At 39.8% G+C, this 21,424-nt stretch overlaps 2 protein-coding genes and 1 long non-coding RNA gene across 4 annotated transcripts in view; 1 reads left to right on the top strand and 2 right to left on the bottom strand.

Annotated features, from left to right (window-relative positions):
- The window catches only part of LOC137137944 (coxsackievirus and adenovirus receptor homolog), a 94,958-nt gene that overhangs the window by 22,792 nt on the left and 50,742 nt on the right, over positions 1-21,424 (bottom strand). The gene's annotated exons all lie outside the window — the stretch shown is intronic.
- Positions 849-4,802, bottom strand: LOC137137953 (uncharacterized). Its single transcript, XR_010915870.1, has 2 exons — positions 2,308-4,802; positions 849-2,026 (listed from the first exon to the last, which is right to left on the bottom strand). It is a non-coding gene; the product is annotated as an uncharacterized lncRNA (long non-coding RNA).
- LOC137137923 (low affinity immunoglobulin gamma Fc region receptor II-like) lies at positions 14,598-20,936 on the top strand. Of its 2 annotated transcripts, XM_067524753.1 has the most exons (8): positions 14,598-14,718; positions 15,689-15,724; positions 15,876-16,139; positions 16,219-16,464; positions 16,539-16,583; positions 16,967-17,107; positions 17,935-18,024; positions 20,079-20,936. In XM_067524753.1, exons 1-8 carry the CDS (start codon positions 14,688-14,690, stop codon positions 20,144-20,146), a joined length of 921 nt encoding a protein of 306 aa, XP_067380854.1. In that variant the 5' UTR covers positions 14,598-14,687; the 3' UTR covers positions 20,147-20,936. The 2 variants fall into 2 exon arrangements, with proteins under 2 accessions (XP_067380854.1, XP_067380855.1); XM_067524754.1 differs by lacking the exon at positions 16,967-17,107.

Here is a 21,424-nt window from a genome sequence, read left to right as displayed (position 1 = left end):
CATAAAACCAGGTTATTACGAGTCTGAAGACATTAAAGAGGTCAAAGGTCAAAATAGACAATCACATCCCCTCTGGATGAGGTCTAAAACCTTCGCTGATCGTCGGATGTTTTATGTAGCAGCTGCATCAGCTTTTCATAAAACATTTTAGTTCTTACAAGAAGTTTTGTCAGTTTGTCACGCGAAAAGGTTCGAAAACCACTGATCGACTCAGCTAAAGGAAGGTGTCAAACTGTTTGTTGTGTTCGCAGAGCTGTGAATTGTCTCATTCGAATCAACAACTCCTCCTGTCATTATCACGTCCTACTCCTGCCTCAGGATTGAACTGTACATGGTTTTTCAGCTCAGCCCAGGGGATAAACATCAAACTGTGTGTGAAGCGATTTTAAACACATAACAACCGTTTTGTCTTGTTCGGACTAAGTTTTGACTATTTTTCCAAAAATATACAAGCCACAGGCCGCACTTAAGGGTAGAGTTAAAAATACATTTTCACTGATTCTGAATGAAAAGAGCAGTGAAATACTATTTTCCTATGATATTTAGTTTAGTGTCCTAAAGGCAGGATGGAGGCAGGATGGAGGCCTGGAGGCAGGATGTCAGGAGGTTTGGACAGAATTCCAACTAACCCACTGTGAAACTACAGCAGCATTTTTGAGAGGTGTTTAACTGACACAGGTACAAAGTCACCTTTTATAGACCCTGAGTGTGCGGTGTGCTTCCAATGCAACAATTCTGAAATCAACACCAAATCTCTATTTTCTGGGCAAAGCTGTTTTTTCCTTATGTGGAGCAAATCCAGACACTGCAGCCATTACACTGTTTGATGAACCTCAACCGGACACATCCAGGGTAGCACAGACCAAGACAAACATTTATTAGCACCATCTCACAATGTGACACGCAGGAATCCTGCAAAGGTATCAAGACACCCTCGTGATTTTGTTACAGAAGATCACGCAGAGACACAAATCACACAAAGTGACACTGACACAAGCAGTATCCTGTATGTGTTGGGGTCTCCTAGACACAGCTGCAAGAGAGGCACATCTGGACTAACTTCTTAAATGGGTGGTGCAGTTTATACTCCTGTGTTTATAGCCTGTGTGTCCACACTAACACCAGCCCCAGTATGTAAATGTTCGGTCTAGCTTCCACCTGCTTTGATGTTGTTGTGGTCTTTAGTAATTGTAGAGGTTTGCAGGCACATGGAGTCATGCAGTGAGGCTGAGTTTGATTGTTATCTACTGTGCAAAGATAATCATTATTTTGGTTTTTGATGTGACAATTTTAATGACTGTCTTGCTCATTTTACTTTCTCAGTGAAGGTTTGACAATTTTCTGCCACAGCTTTACGTTAAAATCAGACTTTTCTTGTACTTATTTTGAGTTTTTACACTAAATGTGTCATTTGGTGTGCGGCTTCACCACAACAAAGAAACTCAAAAAACGTTGTTTATAGCAATGAGTCAATGTTAGTTCATCCATGAGGTGTGGTTGCTCATATTGCATGCGGTCAGCGTGTGTGTCCTTTTTCTGTCCGGGGGATAATACTGTGCGTGCAGCTGTGCTGTTTCTGTCACAGTAAACTGCACAAATTGGCCTTTCATATAGTTTGGATGAGACACTGAATTATATTAAAAATGTGAACATTTGTCCTCATGTTCAGCTCACATGAGTAAAAACATGGTAACAGTTTTACTGTTTAGTTTTTTTACTCAAACAAAATGACCAGATTTTAAGTGACAGCACACGATTCTTTTCTTCTTTGCAAACACGGAGGCAGCTGTTGTGTACTCAGCACTGAGAACAGAAGGCAGGATTTCTGGACAAATAGTCATCAAACCAGTAGCTGACATACAATATTACATTTATGAGCCTCCACTCTGCCGATTCACAGCTGAGTCTGACTCATATGTTAATCCACACCCAGCTACTGCAGGTCCATACAGGTGTGATTGAATCAGACTTCTCCTCATCTAGCACGGTGTGGTTTAACTCTGCATCATCACAATCCTAACCACATCTGCACAAAAAAAAAGAAAAAAAAAACAAGCAAGCTGAGACCTTCTCCAGGCAATAGCCATGTTCAACAAGTACAGTAAAAAACTGTAAATATATCAACAACATTTTTTATCCTGTGTTTGTTTCTAGATTTGTGGGTTATGTGCAGATAAAATACGCCCTGTCCTGCTCTGATGGTTCTGAAACTTCTGAACAAAAACAGAAACTTTTCTACCTCCTGGGTTTTTGTGATTCATGGAATCATTGCTGTGTCTACAGAGTGGACAGACATACGGAGCTTACCGGCAAAACAAAGGCAGGTGGATTCTGTTTTTATATCAACAGTGGCTGGTGCATTAATCTTTCAGGACTGTCTCTGCAGTGTTCCCCAGATCTAGAGGCCTTCGTCATCAACTGTGACCTCTTTACTCTCCTCATTCATCCTTGTTGGGGTTTACATCCCGACATCACCAACAGACAAACCCGGACGCCTTGGTTATTGTCCTAGGAGACTTTAACAAAGGTCATCTCTCCTACAACCTTCCCACCATCAGCGGTGCTCCTCATGCTGGTCCTCGCAGTATGGGGACAAACACAAATACAGAGATGCTAAGTACAGATTTAGCAAGAAGGGGAGCAGAGCTAAATCGGTGCACGGTGAGAGAATGGAACAGCAAATCTCAGCCAATGACTCTGCCTCTGTCTGAACAGGGCTTACGGCAATCGCCAAATACAACCACACCTCACTGCAGACCTGTCAGTCCCAGCGTGCTTAAAGAGCTCAGCCATCGAGCCCCCAAACTAAATGCTCCATGTTTATTTTTGTACTTGTAGTAGGTCATCTATTAAACCACGTTTAAGCTGAGAATAAGTGATAACGTGCTGATTGGGGTCAATTACAATTTTCAGTAGCTAAAACTCAGAAGGAAAAAACAAAGATTGACAGTTCTCCAACAGGGCTGCACTAAAAATGTCACGGGGACATAGGCTTAGAGTCATACACTTAGATTTTGTCTTTCATTTGTTTGCACGTTTTTAACTAATTAAGGAAAATAGTTTTTTGTTTTTGTTTTTTTAGCTTGGATTTGTATATTTTATTGCAAAAATGTGAATTAACTGGCAGTAACAAGTGAATTTAAAGACATATCTTTCTACTTTTTCCCTCTTGGCCTGTGACTTTTTTAAAACAGCAGAGATTCACTCCTGTGCTTAATTTACACTGTCAGTACATTTTGTCTGCAAGCAGCTGCCGAGGCTTTGACTATTACATAGGGCAAATTACAGTACTGTCCTCATCAGGTCCACATTTTACTTTGAAGACATATTCTCATTTTCTCAGGGGGGATTCAACCTGATCTAGCACCTCTGCAGATCCCAACTTTACAAACAAGATCCAACCTTGAGTCAGCTTAGTCGACACTTCTCAGTGTTCACACATGCTTGAATTATTGATTGGATAAAGCTGAGAAAAAAGAAAAGGCTGCTCAGGGAGAAAAAAACCGTTATGGTTGCTTTCCTTAGCACATGAAAGATATTCAAATATCTTCAAACAACCTCCTGATTAGCTTCGTCAGAACATAGACACACTAGTCCTCTAGTTTGAAATTCAAATTCACAATATCACCACGAAAAACCTTTTCCCACATATATTCTCATATATTGAAAATTAAACAGTTCAAACAAAACCGTAACCGTAAATTGGTTCCATCCCGACATGGTCTTCATGGACTTTTAATGCAAAATCGGAAACAAACATCTCATTCAACCACTAAAAACCCTCAGAAGAAAATGCTCATGACTGTTCATAAATTAGATATTTACATGAGCTACAAACACATGTGCGGCACATTTTGTTTTGATTTCAAAAGTATTATATGCTAGTTTACAGACGGTGTAGATCTGAAATAAAAGATATCTCAAAATGAATTTTCTTTTTTGTTCTTTCTGCTTGGCCTGCGGATCATTTGTCCGCATGTTGATCTGGCACAATTTTAATGCCGAAGGCTCGTTTCTACTGAGCTTGGGACTGGCACTGCACGGCTGGGGATGGGGACGGGCAATTGAATTTATAAAATAAACATAATAATAAAAATGAAAATAGTTACAAAAAAAGATTGTGGCATTTCTAAGATGAAGGTTTAAGTTTTAATACAATATTTCCTTAAACTAGAGACTGTAATTAAGATTAAACAATTTAATCATTTTAGAAACTCTAAAGCATCCTCCCTGTTCAGTGTCGTATAACTGAAGTGTTGAAGAGGTCATATGAGTTGAACACATTATTCCCTGATTGTAAAATAAGCTGTGTCACAAATTTAGTGGGTGAAAAGATCAGACTGTTGTGTTTTGAAATGTTTCACTTTTGCATCTGATTGACACATGCACAATTTACACTAATGCTTTAATTCCTTTGCCACGTGTTAAGTTGTTTTGGACGACACCCTCAGTATCTCAGCAGGTATATGGCCTGAAAATATTCACTGAAGAACTTGGAAAGACATCAAAAAATGCAAATAATAAGCAGATGTTTTGTAAAAGACACACAAATCTTACTGGAAATATGTTTATCTTAACTCTCCTCCAAATGTATTTCACAATGCTGGCTAGTCAGGGAAAGCAGGCACATTTTTTTGTCACTAGCAGCTGCTAGTTGAGGAATTTCTGATGAGAAGCCAGGAATTTGACTGACGAACCTGGGATTGGGCAGGTCAGCGAGGCACGGTCACCCCAGCTGCACTGTGCAGCTGCACACATGCTGTATGGACTGTCTCTGTCCTCTGTCCTCCAGATTTGCCTGAACTAATTAAAAGTGAACTTTAATTAATTTAAGACAAAGAAAAATGTGTTCTAGCTAATTGTGCATCAAATATTGTGTTAGAAATGCTTTGTTACACTTTTTGCCATATTCAAATAATAGGAGCAAACTTTTGTCACCCAATTGTAGTTGTGCAAAATCTGCATGTGTTGCTCAAATGTTGCTTCTAAGTGTTTTCTGAGGTGAAAGGTCTTTTAGGACTATCCCAGAGGCACCTACTCAGCCATGAAGAAACAGCCATGATTATGCAAGTCCCTGGTGTCTCCATGGACTCAAAGTACAGTCTACAATTTCAAAATCTTTTTTATCAGGATATGAATCTTGATAATCATATCCATACCTTGAAAATATATCCATACCTTAAAAATGTTGCCAAACTTAGGTTTACTGTGTCACACTCTGAAACGTGAAATCATTAATGATGCTTTTGTATCATCGCAACTTAGTAAAACTTCAGCTGCTGCAGAACACTGCTGCCAGGCTGCTGATGAAATCACACAGACGTTGCCGCATCACCCCCATTTTGGCTTATTACATTGGCTCCCTGTTAGTTTTTAGAATTAAGTTCAAGCTCGGGCATTTGAGTATCAGTCTGACTGGTCTCATGCCTGTGCTCCTGACAGAGTCTCAGGTGGGCCAAAAAGAAAATGTTGACTTTGCCTCACAACAGAAATAAAATCAATAATCTAATCAATGTCTAAGCTTTTGCAACTGTGGCAAAATGCTCATCCACAAGAGTTAAGGACTGCTGCTTCAGTGGACATTACTTTAAATGGTCTGCACTTATATAGCGCTTTACAACCTATTGGCACTGAAAGCGCTTTACACTGCTTCTTATTCACCCAATCACACTCACAATCACACACACACACACACTCATACACCGATGGGAGAGCTGCTATGCAGCTGGCCAACACTCACCGGGAGCAACTAAGTTGGGGTTCAGTGTCTTGCTCAAGGACACTTCAACATGTGACCGGAGGAGCCAGGGATTGAACCAACAACTGTGAGATTGCTGGACAACCGTTCTACATTCCTGCGCCACAGTCGCCCCTTTACAAACTAGTCTGGAACCACCAAGATCTTCCAGATCACTGGGGCTGGGTACATTTCATGCCTTGACTCTGGCTTTGAAATATAGTTATCATCTGTTTTCTTCAGTATATCAGTGTCAAATTCTTTAACAGTTTTGGCTTGAAGGAGCGGCTGGGTGGGGTTAAACATTAGGACAGTGCTCAGTGTCTCAATGTTGCACTACACTCTCTGTTTAGGATGTTCAAGGTCTGAAAACAGTCTTTGAAGTCTGAGCTCATTGTTTGTAGTACTATTGCTCCTGCTTGGCCAGATGAAGCTTAGTAAAGCTATAGTACATATAAATGTAGAACACTTTTTAAAATTATTGGTTGTCTGTCTCTGTTTGTCCAGTAAGAGACTAATCATCTGTCCAGGCTGTTCCCCACCCAGTGACGGCTGTTATGCAGTCTACAGAACAGCTGATGAAGAGATGGAAAAAGACAAGGAAAAAAAGCACTGAGCAACTTATATTTTGTAGCAGAGCTACACACATGTTCTGTGTCTCTGTAAATTGTGACGCTACAGGCTAAAAGCAGAGATGCCCCTCTATATAATTAAGGAGCAGCAACATTTACAGCCTCTGCCAGGATCGTACATTTAAATCCACTCTTCCTTTACAGCTTCAGAAAGGAGAATTTGTACTGTAGCATGACTTTTGTACAGTGTCCTAGTATGGACCTGTGTTGTCCACAGTATCAGGCAGGTATAATTTAAGCTCGTGTATCTGCTTCTTTAATATTCAGCCAACAACAACAGAGCACAGTTCTGAACCCTGCTTCATAATCTAACTACATTCTGAAAATAATCTTATCATACTGTAGCTCTGCAGTATGTCTGGAGACTTTCACACAGCGACATATAAAGTTACACACACATTTGTTGTGTACACTCGTGAGTGTCCACATTGACATGTGGTGTGGATATACCACATTCCATATAGCATTAAATAATATCCACACCCACCCCAACTATTTGAATCTCTCCCCTCACCTCATATAACAGGGTCAGTGGTTCAATCCCTGCTCCCTGCTACATGTCGAAGTGTCCTTAGGCAAGACACTGAACCCCAAGTTGCTCCCGGTGGGTCAGCTGAGCACCTTTCATGGCAGCCTCGGGCATCGGTGTGTGAATGGGAATCAACATTTCTTTGGATAAAAATGCTATATAAGCGACTATTTACCATTTACCTCAAACCTGATTCCAACATTCCTTCAAATCTAAAGGCTGCAGATTCATTATACGTTATTACACAACTCCATCCTTCCTCCATCATTAGATTTGGACAGGATAGATATGACACACATTTGTAATAATATGTGGCCGCCTTCCATTGAATAGCTGTGTGTCTGTTGCATTTTACAGGTTACACAAATATCCCCAGCTCCAGGCCCTTCACGGCTAAGCATGGTTGTTGCTGTATTTACCCATAGTTAAATACAGGCAGCCTTCATTTAAAATAATGAGCAAATATCAGATGGTTTGACATGTCGGCTTCCAGTAGGGATCTTTGAGATGCCACTATACGCTAGGAAAAACTTTCAATTCATGCTGGAGACTAAAGTGAAATCTCTGTTTTTAAAGTCAGTTTAAAGGTCTAATATTTAACTTCAACTTGAATCTCGATGGTTCAGAGTTCAGAAGTACTTCTGTGTTCCTGTTTATACTTTCAGTTTCTATCGGGCTTATTTTAATAATTTTAATAATAATAATAATTTTTAATAAAAAAAATTTTTTTAAATTAAAATTAAACAATCCAAACTGTGAGCTGCGGGCAGCTCTAGAAAACATCCAATTCATCAGCAAGATAAACTATTTGAATTGACTGCAGGTATTTCAGAACTACACCCATAAACCACATGTGTCCTCCTACCATGTGTCCGGAGTACGACCTCTTCAATATGCTGTTGAATAAATCATGGCCATAACTGACATCCACAGTTCAACATTTCCAGCCGCATGTTGTCTATTCCAAGCCTTGCCCCCTGTAGAGTACAGACAAGTGTGAGGTAGAAGCTCTCTCGCTGAAATATTTTAAATATTAACAAGTTTTTAAATGCACAGAGGTTACACAGTGGACTGAACAGACTCACGTGATTCAATAACTTCCAGGTTGACCGTGTTGATGGGTTCAGAACTAATAACGGCTCTTTTCTGGTGGCCTGCAGGTTCCTGATTAACTCTGCACTCGTATATTCCCGCGTCACTCCTGTTCACGTTCTTCATAAGCAAGGAAAGATTTCCTCCCTTTAGCTGACTGTCAGCCAGCTCCACACGTCCTTGATAAGATGGATGCTGTTTGGTTGTATCTGACAGCTTGTTCCTGTAGAAGAAAACGTACAGTGGGTCCTGATCAGGTCGGCTCCACTCTACAGCTCTGACGGGGGAATTGCTGAGAGTTACACATGGTAGAGTCACATTGTGCCCAAGGACAGTTGTGATGTACTGCAGCCCTGAAAGAGATGAGATCAGCTGAATAACTGGTCTGCGGAGGAACATGGGAAGCCGATAGTAGCAAAAGATGCTACAGGTGAGTTGATTAAAAACTACAGGTAGCTGATAAGTATATATTGAACTTACCAACCTTGAATAATAATGAATATGTTATCGGCACACAGGTCAGTGTGCTGGTAAAAAGAGAGACAGCAGAGTGCCCCATCCTACCATCTATAACATGTGGTTCTCAAATGGCTGCATGAGGAAAAAAGTCCAGGGTAACTGTGAGTTCATAAAGTCAGTGTGAGGGGAAAATGATCAGGGGCAATAGAAAGTCCCTTAACACGAACAGCAGAGTAACGAAATACAATACACAATACCAAGAGCGGGAATGAGTAACCAGAGAAAGCGTGATCCAGGAGTGAGGTCAGGGACAAACTGCATGTCAGAGAGACAAGCGAAGCAGAACGGAGAAACGTGATCCAGGGAAAATTTCCCTTTAATGGAAGAAACCTCCAGCAGAACATGAATCAGGGTGGGCGGCCATCTGCTTCGACCAGTTAGGGTGAGTGGAAAGTGAAGAAAGAAAACAAAAGAGCAACAAAAAGCTACAACAACACATTATACAGGTTGGTAGGACACAAAATTAATAGCATACAGTGATGACAAATAAATGTATAGAGAAAAAGACAACACTCTAAACCTATAGCATCTTAAGTGAAGCTAGTTCAGGTTGACTGAGCAGTTTATCAAAAAGGAAGGTTTTAAGCCTAGTCTTAAAAGTAGAAAGGGTGTCTGCCCCCCGAATTTGGATTGGAAGCTGGTTCTACAGGAGAGGAGCTTGATAGCTAAAGGCTCTGCCTTTAGCACGTAAGGGTACTTAAAGGGATCTGTAGGAAAGTAAAAAGCAAGCAATCAAACCGAGCGAGGCTTTTCAATTGCCGAGCCTGGTAACTCACATTCCTAGCTCAGCAACTCAGAACTGACTATTCACTAGCATTGCTACGCTAGCTACTAGCATGTCTATGCTGGATGTGGACATAAACAGACAAACCATTTTCAGACTAAAAGCTACATTGTTGAGGTCTGACTGAATGCTTGGAGTGCGCTGCTTAGGCCGTGTGTAATTCTTGAATTTTAATCGCGCTGTGTATAGTTAAATAATGCTGGTCTCGTGATGAATCAGTGCCGTGCTGGTTATAAGATGTGCAAATCCACCAGCTGCCTACACATCAGTCAACCTGTGAAGTTAAGCCAGACTATTAACTGTTATTTTTTAGTTCAGCCTGAGATGTGTTTGACTCATTGTACTTATTAACCCACACACCTAATGCACATGCTTGCAATAAGTGCAGTGTAATTAGTGATAGCAGTGTTTGTCAGTGCAGTCGCCCCCGTAGCCCTGAAGTATTTTCAGTCTTTTAGGATTATTTCTTTTAAAGTCAGTGTGGACGAAACTGTGACAATCCATTTGACTCTACGTGTGCTTTTACCAGTCGTTGGTCGCAGGTGATTTGCAATGTGACTTAAAGCAAGACAAGCTGCCCCAGTGTGAAAACTGGTCCGAGTTTAAGGAGGATTCTACTGATCTACCACTGTCCTTTTATTAAAAGCAGGTGGGACACTACAAGGGGCTGCGTTATGTAGAAATATGGTCCAGCTAGTGTACTTCTCTCTTGTAGGTAAGTGTACAAAATATTCAATGTCAGGTATTTTTACGGCTTGTAATTAGTACTTGAGTAAAGACAGTGAAGTAGTACTCCTACTTTTAGTGGAGTGTTTTTTTAATGCAACCTTTGTGAACGTCTACCTACACACTCTGCCATGAATTCAGATTGTGTCATAGTAACTATTCCTTCTGTATAAGATCATACTCACCATTTCTGTAATGACACTACTTAGCTTTCACATGAGAATCAATAAACCTGCATATCAAGAGCACTGATTGCCGTTTATTTTTAGTATAGTTGTACATTGTGGTTTTAATTTGTTAGGTTGTTTTGGATTTGTTTTTTAATCCTTATCTTGTTTCTAGTACTGTGATGGGTTGGGGCCTCCACCCATGGGTGTGGTTGGTACATTGGGAGTTCACTCACTGTTACACTGCATGCTTAGTGTTTGTAGCCCTTTTCTATGTTATGTTTTTCTTATTTCACATTTAGGACATTCCCAGCCCCCTGCCGGTGATTGGTTGGTCTCCCGGTCGTAGTGTGACTTTGACCTTTTCTTTTCCTTTTTAATTTTAGGATTTTAATATTGTTCTGTTGTTATTAAATAGCTGTTATGGCAGTTAACCCACACTGACTGTTGCGGCCTCTTTATTGAAGCCCCTGTGGTTAATTTATACATTTGGTCTTGACTGGGAATCTCAGGATACTCAAAGTCACATTTAGCACAATATAACTTTCCCGGTAATCTATTAACACTCAATTCAAAAAACACCAGAAAGAGTGAACTTGTTTGTAGTGTAACAGACACTGCCTTCAATTGAAAATATGAGTGTGTTGGGTGTGCAGTAAGATGGGCCAAACAATTAAAAAATATTCTGTGAAATACCTGCAACTACTTCCAGTCTTTAGAGAAGTTACATCATGGTGTGTTTACTGTTGGGGGAAAGTTGGGGCCATCTTGTGATCTATGCCGTCTGTTTAACTGGGGTTTAAGTGAGTTAACTGCATGTCTTTTGTTTGGCTGTTTTCTATACAGTACAGCCTATTAAACCATGCAGCTATAATAAAGAATTTACCCCAGAGTCAACAGAGAGGAAGGGGGAAGGACTTTTAGATTGGATTCCGCTTAGTCAATGAAGAAGAAAGATTGATGGCAAATTTTCAGTTCCATTAGTAGATTTACTGAGTCGACACACAGCTACTGGAAGCAAAGCATGATGTGCTAGCTTCAGATTAAGAATCCTCTGAGGAGGCATAATGGTGGATATGTCAACTAAGGATGACGGCATCTTTGAAGGGGTGTCTGGGTGGATCACGTAGCCTTCATTCCTTTTGCAGCCATGACCTTACCAACCTGTGTGCCATACTAACACAAGACTGGATGCTAGTCCCAAGTACGTGGCTACACATCACAGACATCACACTGGAACAAATTTGGACAGAATGTTACTGAATGCATTTGACTCAAAGAAGGAAAAAGACAGGTCAAGGGTCATCTGATTTCTGACTTTCAACTGAAAGTTAGGTCCAAACAGTGGCTGGAAACTTTAATAGCTTTTAATCTATAGCACGTCATTGTCCGGAGTGTAATGATAAAACAGGTTCACTGCCACTCACGTTTAGACGTCCCAATCCTGTGTCTGAATAACTTCATAGAGTCCATTTATGAAGTTTTTCATGCCAGATTGACATGTAAAATACTTCACGCATCATCATTATATCCACTCAGAGAATATTTACATATACCTTAACCTTTACCTTAGTCATTTGCCAGAATCTTTCATCCAAAGTGACTGACAGGTGAGGTACAGGGAAAATTTAAAACGATAGGAAAACATTAAAGCAAAGTGTTATGAGAAGAAGTGCTTACGTTTCATAAGATGCAAGTGCAAGAAAAAAACAATAACGAACAGATTGTTGTTAGAACTATTGCAGATGCTGCAGATCTGCCTCCTGCTGCCTGGACCCACACAGGACACGAGATATCCATCCATCCGTTATCTATTACCACTTATTTAAAATGGGGCAATTGTAGAGTCATCAATTAACCTAACACACGTCTTTGGAATGTGGGAGAAAACCAGAGACTGGACACAGGATATAACATATTAAATTAGACCTCATTTCAGTCCCACTCAAGCCAAAATAATAGCCTCATTGTAGATGAGCTATTGGACAAAGCTGAATGCACAAGGTTTTTGATTATGGCTAATTCCACTTTCAGCAATAGCTTATTTCGAATGCTATCACTTGCAAAATGAAAATATTTGCTGTCTGTTTGACTACTGCAACTTTATCTATGCGGGAAACAGTTTGGTCCCTCTGAGCTAAAAATAAAAAATAAAAGCCTTATCAGTAGAGGTCCTAACTACGTTTCACCATGGTAAACGATAAATGGTGAAGCTGCATGACATTGAAAAAACCTTACATTGTGATCGTTACCATTGAAAACATTAATGTGGGCCATAAAACACGTTTAGCTTTAAGAACAGCAAGAAGCTGATTTGGAGAAAAGAGTATATCAATTTCATTATCACTGAATAAGCTGTAATCTGATGCAGACAAAGGAAGTTGGTAACACTATAGCCTCACACACTAATCACAAAAAAGGACATTTTATTATTAAAAGTTGCCATTTTATATGTGAATGTAACACTTGACATATTTAACTGTAGTTAACTGACAGTAAACTGAAACGCAGTAAATACAAGACAATTACTGCAATTAGATTGTGATGGAAATGGAAATGTTTCTGTCCCAGAAGTTAATATGAACAAACCGGGTTCAGGGCTGAGAGGAAAAAGAATATTCAGAAGCTATTTTATACAGGGGTAAGAAAAACCTGGTCAGGTGGCAACGTTGCTTTAACAGACAGCCTCTAACCTCAGTCTGTTGTTTCCCTTTGTACTGTTTTATCAAATATTTACGCTTTAAACAGCCTCGTGCGGTAAAGAAAAACACTTACGCGACATCAGAAACATTTTCCTTTGTCATTTGCAACAAATGTGATGGGGAATATGTTTCTCTTTCAATACTTATTGAGGATGAATTTCACCGTCTGAATATGCAGCGTTCACCCGCGTGCGCCAAGAGGCGCGTGGAGTTTGTCCGTTAAACGTTAACTGAAGCCAGTAAACCGCACTTTACTTAGCTCCGAGGTAAAACACTAAAAACCAAAACACAGCGGGAAACTCACCGTTTGACCGAGGGATGCCCGAAAAGACCGCAGTGAGCAGCAGCGCGCACCTGCACAGTGCAGCGGTAAATGTTCCCATGTTGGACCTTCTCGTGTCGAGGAGACAAAACCCGTTGGATACTGTTGGACAGTGTTTCATCCTTTAGCTCCGCCCCAGACTATCTGCATGTTTACTAGCTTGTACACCTCGATTCCTCTTTTAACGGTCTCGCGATCGGCTCTCAACGTTAAAGTTGGTGGTTCAAACTCACCCAGGGCCCCTATCCGTTTATTTAAACCTGAGCGCGCGTGAGAGTGGTGCACGACTTCCTCTTTGTGGGCTGTTGTTTGTGGAACAATCTAAATGTCACTTTCATAAACAGGGGAGTTATACACCTGCCAAGAATTCATCCAAGCCTTTCTCAAAACTCAAATTCAATTTTCTCAAAATTCCAGAGTGACCAAAAGCACGTGAGAGTCCTGTGTTTATTGTCTTCTGACTGGCATTGGAGCCCGTTCAGCTGTGATAAATAACATGTAGCATCTCAATAATGTTACATTTTATGTTGCTTTTATTTTCTCATAAATAGAAATATTAGATCTTTGTCCTCATTTATATTTTTTACTTCATATTTACAGATAACGCCACAAATGTTATTTTATCTGTTTAAAGAGTTAAGTTTCCCTGTTCCCCTGCATTTATTGTTTTTTTTTTATTAAAACAGAACAGAATAAATTAAAACGAATTTGAAAACACATTGAACACCAGCCTTACAAATGTGTTACAGATAAAAATATAACATGTAACTTACTGAAGTAAACAGAAAGAAATTCAATAAATACTTACAAGTACACACTCAAATCCTAACACTGCCTACATCCTCCTAGTCATTTACAGTCATGAGCAGCAAAACTCACTTTGGTTTGATAAAGACAAACAATATAAAGCTTTTAGACTGTGGCAATTTTCAGATGCACACATCTTATACAACAGTTGAATAAGGAGACAACCAGTCGTTTTGTGGAGCTCTTTATACTGTAGTTAAAAATAAAGGCTGACAAGACTTCCTCTATGTTTTATGTAGGTCAACCACAGAAGAACCTGAGGAACTAACATGTAACTGCAGCTCAACTAGAGATGTGACAGTAAAAACCTTTAATTCACTGATAATACTTTTTTTTTTTTGTAGACATATTTATCAACCTGATGCCAAGTTATACAATAAAGCCACCTAAGGAAAGATTTATACTGACCTTCTCATTAGAAAGAAACAATTCTTTAAGGTCAAGTTGAGCTGATGTTTACTTTTATTTCCTCCATTTTGTGGCCTTTTTTTTTTTTTTTTTTTACTGTACTCATATATTCACAACACATGTTAGGTAACAGTGCTTCGGTCTCAGTAGCAGAAGATTCAGGGGAGAAAAACCACAAACTTGCAAAGAGGAAGAGGGTGGGCTTTACCTGATTTGTCTCACAAAAATTCAAAAGGTTGATCACAAACCAGTAAATAAGACAATGGAGGAAACACATCTACAGTGTCTGCTCTGTAAGTCCAATCTTGTTTCTGTCCTTTTTTTTTATAATTTATTACAGTAGTAGTGTTGTTGAGCTCTGCTTTGAAAGAATGATAGATGTTCAAACGGGGTCCTCAAGGGTTTTTCAGGAAATGTGCTACAAAAACTGGTTTACAGTCACGTGCAAAAGTTTAAACAGCAAAAAGAATAAAACAGATCATTTATTTTCAGCAACTTAACATTTAATGCATGTTTGCAGGTACATTTTTATTAATTTATCAAGGGAGACGCAAACTTAGCCCTAAACAAAACAACAATGTACGTTCAGCTTGTGGAAATATTCTTTTACCATCACAAGTAACACAAATAGTCAATTTTATTTGAAATAAAGTTAGAGAAAAATAAATGAATGAATGCAAAGTTTGCATTTAAGTTGCGATTAAAAAGTAACTTTAATTTCTGGCAAACTCTTTTTGCCATTTTAAAATAAAGGGGGGCTAACATGCATGGTTGCAGGATCCACCCCAACAAACACAGTACAGTACAGTTGAAGGTGACTACCTCCTGATATTCTTCTCTGAGGGTTCAAAGTAGAACTAGTCATCAATAATTTATTAAAAGAATGAATACAATGTGTTCAGCAACGTTACTTAAATGTAATAGCGTGAACGTGACTGAAAATGTCCTGTGACGTCCTTTAATTTCGACCCTGAGAAACATTGACATTCTTCATGTTCATTCCAGTCTGCAAAGTTATGCTACACATTAAGCTCATTTCTTTGAGGGCAAGGTAACATCCAAAGGAGGCTCAGGAAGACACTTCCTCCCAGTGGTGTCACATTTTCCCACAGGCTCCAAGGAGGATTTGCACTTTGTGTTATGAGTCACACGGACTCTCTGATCACAAGTGAAAAGAGTGTTATGTCAGGCAGGAACTGAGCACATTCACAAATCCTCTGTTGCTGGTCTGGTCTCATATGAACTCATGTTCTCTCTCTTCAGTTCTCTCCTTGTTCCTGTGCTGCATCTCCACAAGAGGTTTGTACATGTCTCTTATTCAGGTCTTATTTGTGAGTTTTACCACCATAAAGCTAAGAAATACTTAGCTTATACTTTAAGCTTTAAGAAATACATTTTGATTTAATATATTTCAAACATATATTAAACTAATTACTCTTGAATGTCCCAGCTTCTCTGACTGTGAGCTCCAGCTTCTCTCAGCTCTTTGTCGAAAAGTCTGTCTCTCTGAGGTGTGTGGAGGATGACAGCTCTGCTGGATGGACAGTGAGGAGGAACACAAGTGAAAAGACCAGAATAGAGTGTGGAGGTGATTGGGGAGAACGAGTCGGTTCCTCCTGTATCATCAACTACACTGTCCTATGGGACAGTGGTGTTTACTGGTGTGAGTCCAGAGAGGGATCAACCAGTAACAGCATCCCCATCACTGTCACTGGTAAGATCAGACTGTGGAGTTAGTGTTGATGAAGCTGTGTGGAAATGGATGAAATGCTGTAGTTTGTCTCTGTGTTGAGATGGAGCAGTGATCCTGCAGAGTCCTGTCCTCCCTGTGATGGAGGGACATAATGTCTCTCTGAGCTGTCAAACAAAGAGCCCTGCGTCCAATCCTTCATCTGATTTTTATAAAGATGGCTCCCTCATCAGGACTGAGCCTACAGGTCACATGACCATCCACCATGTTGCCAAGTCTGATGAAGGCCTCTACAAGTGTAACATCAGCAGTCATGGAGAGTCTCCACCCAGCTGGATCTACGTCACAGGTCAGGAGCTTCACTTTGATTTCAACACTGATGTCATCCACATGTTCACCTGACAAGGTGCATTCCCTCTACAGAAGAACCTACAACCACAGCCCAACCCAGCCAGATCTCGGTCACAGGTGAGGACAGAAAAGCTAAAACTTTCAATTTTTACAGTAATATATTTCTCGGGTTGCCCAAGGAAACCGAGAAAAATATATTTAAAATATAAATAAACATATAATATTTCTCCGATCCCAACATATATTTTCCACCAAAATGTCTGATCTTGCAGCACATCATCCAGTTTTGTGACTACAGCATAAACGTTTTCTGAAATTATTGTTTGAGCTTAGGCGCTCACAGTATATGAACTGCGTAGGAACATCATTTTTGAGGACCTCCCAGATAGATTTGAAATGAGCATTCATTGCTAGGTTTGTGCAGCAGATTTGAAGAGGCTGCACATGAGTGAAGCATATGTACCTTTTCAAAACCGAAAAATTATTTTTGTTCTGTACAGGAAACCTCAGCAGCACATCTGCATCACACTTCACCCATTCTCTACTGACAGTGTTGTGGTCCGTTTCCTGTCTCTCCGTTTTGGTTGCATTGTTGGCCGTAGTTTGGCTGGTGAAAAGATACTATCAAAGGAAAACCGAAGGTCAGATATAGACTCACTGCAGAGCCAGATGTATAAAGAGTGTGTGTGTGTGCAGGCAGAAAAAATTGAAAAAATAGAGTTGTTACTTTTTTAACTTTTATACACATACACTTCTTTTTACTTCTTGTTTTTGTTCGCTTGTGTTGAGTTTTTTAACTTTAACATTTATCTTTACAGCATATTTCCTTCAATATTCATTACAATTCTCAAATTATATTGTTATCCAGAGGTAGATGTTGGAGACCAAGACATCACAGATCCTACCACATACAATGAATCAGCTGCTAATGGTTTTCTCACCTGCAGCTGGAACATCTGAGGTTATAGGTTGAGCTGACTCCTGTCCTAAACACACAATGGTTGGATACCTTCAGTTGTCACTTTATTAGGAACACTCAGCTACAACTGTAGTTTGTGCTCATGTGTTTCTGGATATAATAAGTCGGCCGAGTTAGAGACTTCTTTCAAGATGGCCGACAGAAAGTTTAACTTCAAACTTTACTGTTTTATTATTGGGTGGGTGTTTTGTTTTCAGAGTTTCAGACGGAAGCAGAGGCTGTCGACTCTTTACTGAGCTCCAGCTTCCAAGTGCTGATTTTGTCCTTAGTGTGACGTACACATAGTTATCACAGGGCATTTTCAACTGCCCATTTTGGACAGTTTTGTATATACTGATCCGAATTATGCCCGTCATTATTTATTTTATTGTGCTCACAGTCATCGATGCTTTGTGTGATTACGTGTATAAAATGTTGTGCACATTGTTTCTATATTTTACACTTTGCTGTTTAGGACTCTCAGATTATGTTCACTGTGGTTTGATCCAGGTCCCCAGGTGGAAGTGGAAGACGATGACATCATATACAGTAACATCAAAATATTACATAACCTACAGAACCAGACCACAAAGGACAAAGGTAGTGAGAGTGTGTGGGTGTGTGTGTTTGTGTGTGTGTGGGTGTGGGTGTGGGTGTGGGGCAAATTTTGCTTTGAGACCACTGTTGTGAGGACATTTGTGCTGATGATGTCCTATCCCATTTTTCTTTAACCAGATGAAAGAAACAACATTTTTCTTCTCATTATCTGTATCCACTCATCCTATCAGGGTCTTGGAGGACTAGAGTCTATCCCAGCTGTCACTGGGTGAGAGGCGTGGTCCACACTGGACAGGTCCCCAGTATATGTCAGGGCCAACACTGAGAGACAAAGACAGACAGACAATGATTCATACTCACATTCACACCAGGACAGGGAGGAAATCATAGTACCCAGAAGAAACCCACGCAAGCATGTGGAGAACCTGCAAACTCCACACAAACTCGCATCCTCCTAGCTGTGAGGTGGCAGAGCTACAACACAACAAAACAATGTCTACTGATATAATGAATTTAGTAATTTAAAAAAATAATAAAGCTGTTCAACAACATAACAACTTAAACAGGAAAACCTTTAGTTTCACTAGATCCATTTAAAACTGTTTCAAAATTGCAATAGAGGTTGTAAAGTTTCACTAAAAAACATTTTAACTAATGAGAAACTTGACACAAAACACTTAGGGATGTGGTAGAGTTACTAAGATTAGCAAATAATCTTTTAAATATTAGCCTATTGTGTGGTGATGGGACCACCAGCTGTTGTTCGCTGGCAGAGCTCAGGAGCGACTGTGGACCCGGATGTGAGAGTTCAATTAGGCAGGTGTTGAGTGGACCACTCTGTAGGTGATAATCAGAGCTTTGAACCTGATGAGGGCACCTGCAGGAAGCCAGTGCAGAGATCTGAAGGGTGGTGGGACACGGGTCCTTTTTTGCTGATTAAAATGAAACATGCTGCTGCATTCTGGGTCATCTGGAGGGTTTGATTGTGCATGATGGTAACACCATTAACAGGGCATTGCAGTAATCAACGATGAGATATGACCAGCACCTGCACAATGAGTTGGGTTGCATATTCAGAAAGGTAGAGTCTAACCCTATCTAATGTTGTAGAGGTCAGATCTGCTGCCCTGGAGACGGAGGCATTGGGTTAGTGAAGCTAAGTTGATCATCAATGATGACCCCCATATTTCTGGACAACTTAGTACGGACAATCACTGCGGACTTGATGTTGATGCCGTTGTGTTGGATTGATTGATTGAAAAGACCGGAACTAGAGGTTCACTGCGCTCTGCGAATGAAGGGGGTCTGCTGGTCCCATAGCAGGACACAAGATCACATGCAAAACTCTGTACACTCAGCATCCTCACTTCCAATTTCCAAAAACCTGCCTGAAGACAGAAATCAGAAGTTTGAACTTTGGATAAAAGCATCTGCCAAAGGGTGAAATGTAGATGTAGTCTTTCTAATTTTGATGATCACGTGAGCTACTTAACATGAACTTTGTAATGGCTGAAATCAACCCATCTACATAATAAGACCCCTCAGGCTGTAAAAACCACATGACCACAACAGAGTATCTGGTTGATCCTTGTTAGTAGCTGACCTTTGCACCCACCAAAGTGTTGGTCACCCTGGTGGGTGCAATGTGTGAAAATGCAAAAAAAAAGCGTCGCTGGTTCGACTTCCTGTTTCTTCTGTATATGACAACTGAGTTTGGTTTATTTCTTCCTTCACAGAAGTGATGGTGCAAGAAAAGGTCTTAAATTTGTGATAATGGTTTTATACTGTAAACCTCTTTAGATAAAACACTGCACTGCTGCATCTTCAGGGCTTTCTGTTTGACATAACCGGTTCACAGTAAAGTTTAAGCAGCTAATGTTCTTATATGTTTGAGCTGACTCCTGTCCTAAACACACAATGGTTGGATACCTTCAGTTGTCAGTTTATTAGAAACACTCAGCTACAACTGTAGTTTGTGCTCATGTGTTTCTGGATATATTAAGCTGGCTGAGGCAGGGTCTTCTTTCAAGATGGCCGACAGAAAGTGTCACTTCAAACTTTACTGTTTTAGTAATGTGTGGGTGTTTTGTTTTCAGAGTTTCTGACGGAAACAGATGTCGTCTACTCTTTACTGAGCTCCAGTTTCGAAACTTCGCGGCAGTGACATCCTGTTGAGGGTTTTACTGGTCACTACCTGGTCTCCACAGCCCTTTACGCCTCTGCTGATTCCTTATTTATTCCATTCTATGTCGAGTGTGTGTCTGCAGTCCTACAGCTACACACAGAACAACAACTTATTATTGTTTGTGTGACTACTAGTCGAATGTGGAGCTGCAGCTAATAAGCTATAAACAGTACTACTTTTAACTATTGCATAAATATTCCAAGCGAGCAACAAAATCTTTTATGTTCCAGCTTCTCAGGTCTGAAAGTTTGAAGTTTGTACTGAAGCCAGCACTGCAGTGATGTTAAAGTGTTTCCTCATTTTCTGACATGTAATAGCAGCTGTGAATGAAGATAATGAGTAAATTACCTGAAATCTTTTATCTCATTTATCTTACAATCCATGATTGAATGTAACCAATAATGTACGTAATGTAACAATATTCATTTAGTTTTGTCTTGTTTCTGTGTTGTTCTGTATTTATTGAGGTATCTTAATGGATTCATGTACAGCTGGATCGTTCATTAAACTTAATCTTGTCTTTCAGTGAAAGACAAGATAATGGACTATTTGAGGACTTTGTCCTGTGGTGCTAGTTGAGATCTGGGTGTTTTTTTAGATTCAGACCTCAGTTTCACTGCTCTGGTTAAATCTGTAGTGAAATCTGCTTTTTTATCATCTGAAAGAACAAGTAGGTTGGAACACAACATGCCAATTCTTAAAACTTCACTTGGTTGAATATTCGTGTCTGCAGTTTTTTTATCTTAATAATTCCTCATTAAATACTTCATCTGTGTTTCTGAATGTGTTGATGTCTCTATCAGAGCTACAAACTGATAATCTCAGTATCAGTCACAACATTAGCATTGATGTCATGGAGGACGAGGGTCAACATGTCCACTCTGAGCAGCTACACAGCAACATGTCATACACTGTATACAGAGGTGGTAGAAGTACACAAACTCACTAATCAAGTAAAAGTACTTCACTGGGGAAACAGATATATTATCATATCTTAAACAATATTATTATGAACGCAGGGAAAACAGAGAGTAATTAATGAAATATAAGGGTCAAAGGTCATTGTTGGTAAAGGTGAAGCTGATTTTAGCCACTTTATGTGCTGACAGTTGGTCAACATGTAATGATACATCAGCATTTATTAGTTGATCATATTTTTTATGAAATTCTGATCATAACTTATATTAAAACTGGTATTAAAGGGCAAATTCACCAATTTGCTATTTGCTTTTTGTGGCTTTAGTTTAGAGCGTAAAT

The sequence above is a fragment of the Channa argus genome, chromosome 12, assembly GCF_033026475.1.
Source record: "Channa argus isolate prfri chromosome 12, Channa argus male v1.0, whole genome shotgun sequence".
NCBI classification, from domain to species: Eukaryota; Metazoa; Chordata; class Actinopteri; order Anabantiformes; family Channidae; genus Channa; species Channa argus.
This window is presented reverse-complemented; position numbering and strand designations above follow the sequence as displayed.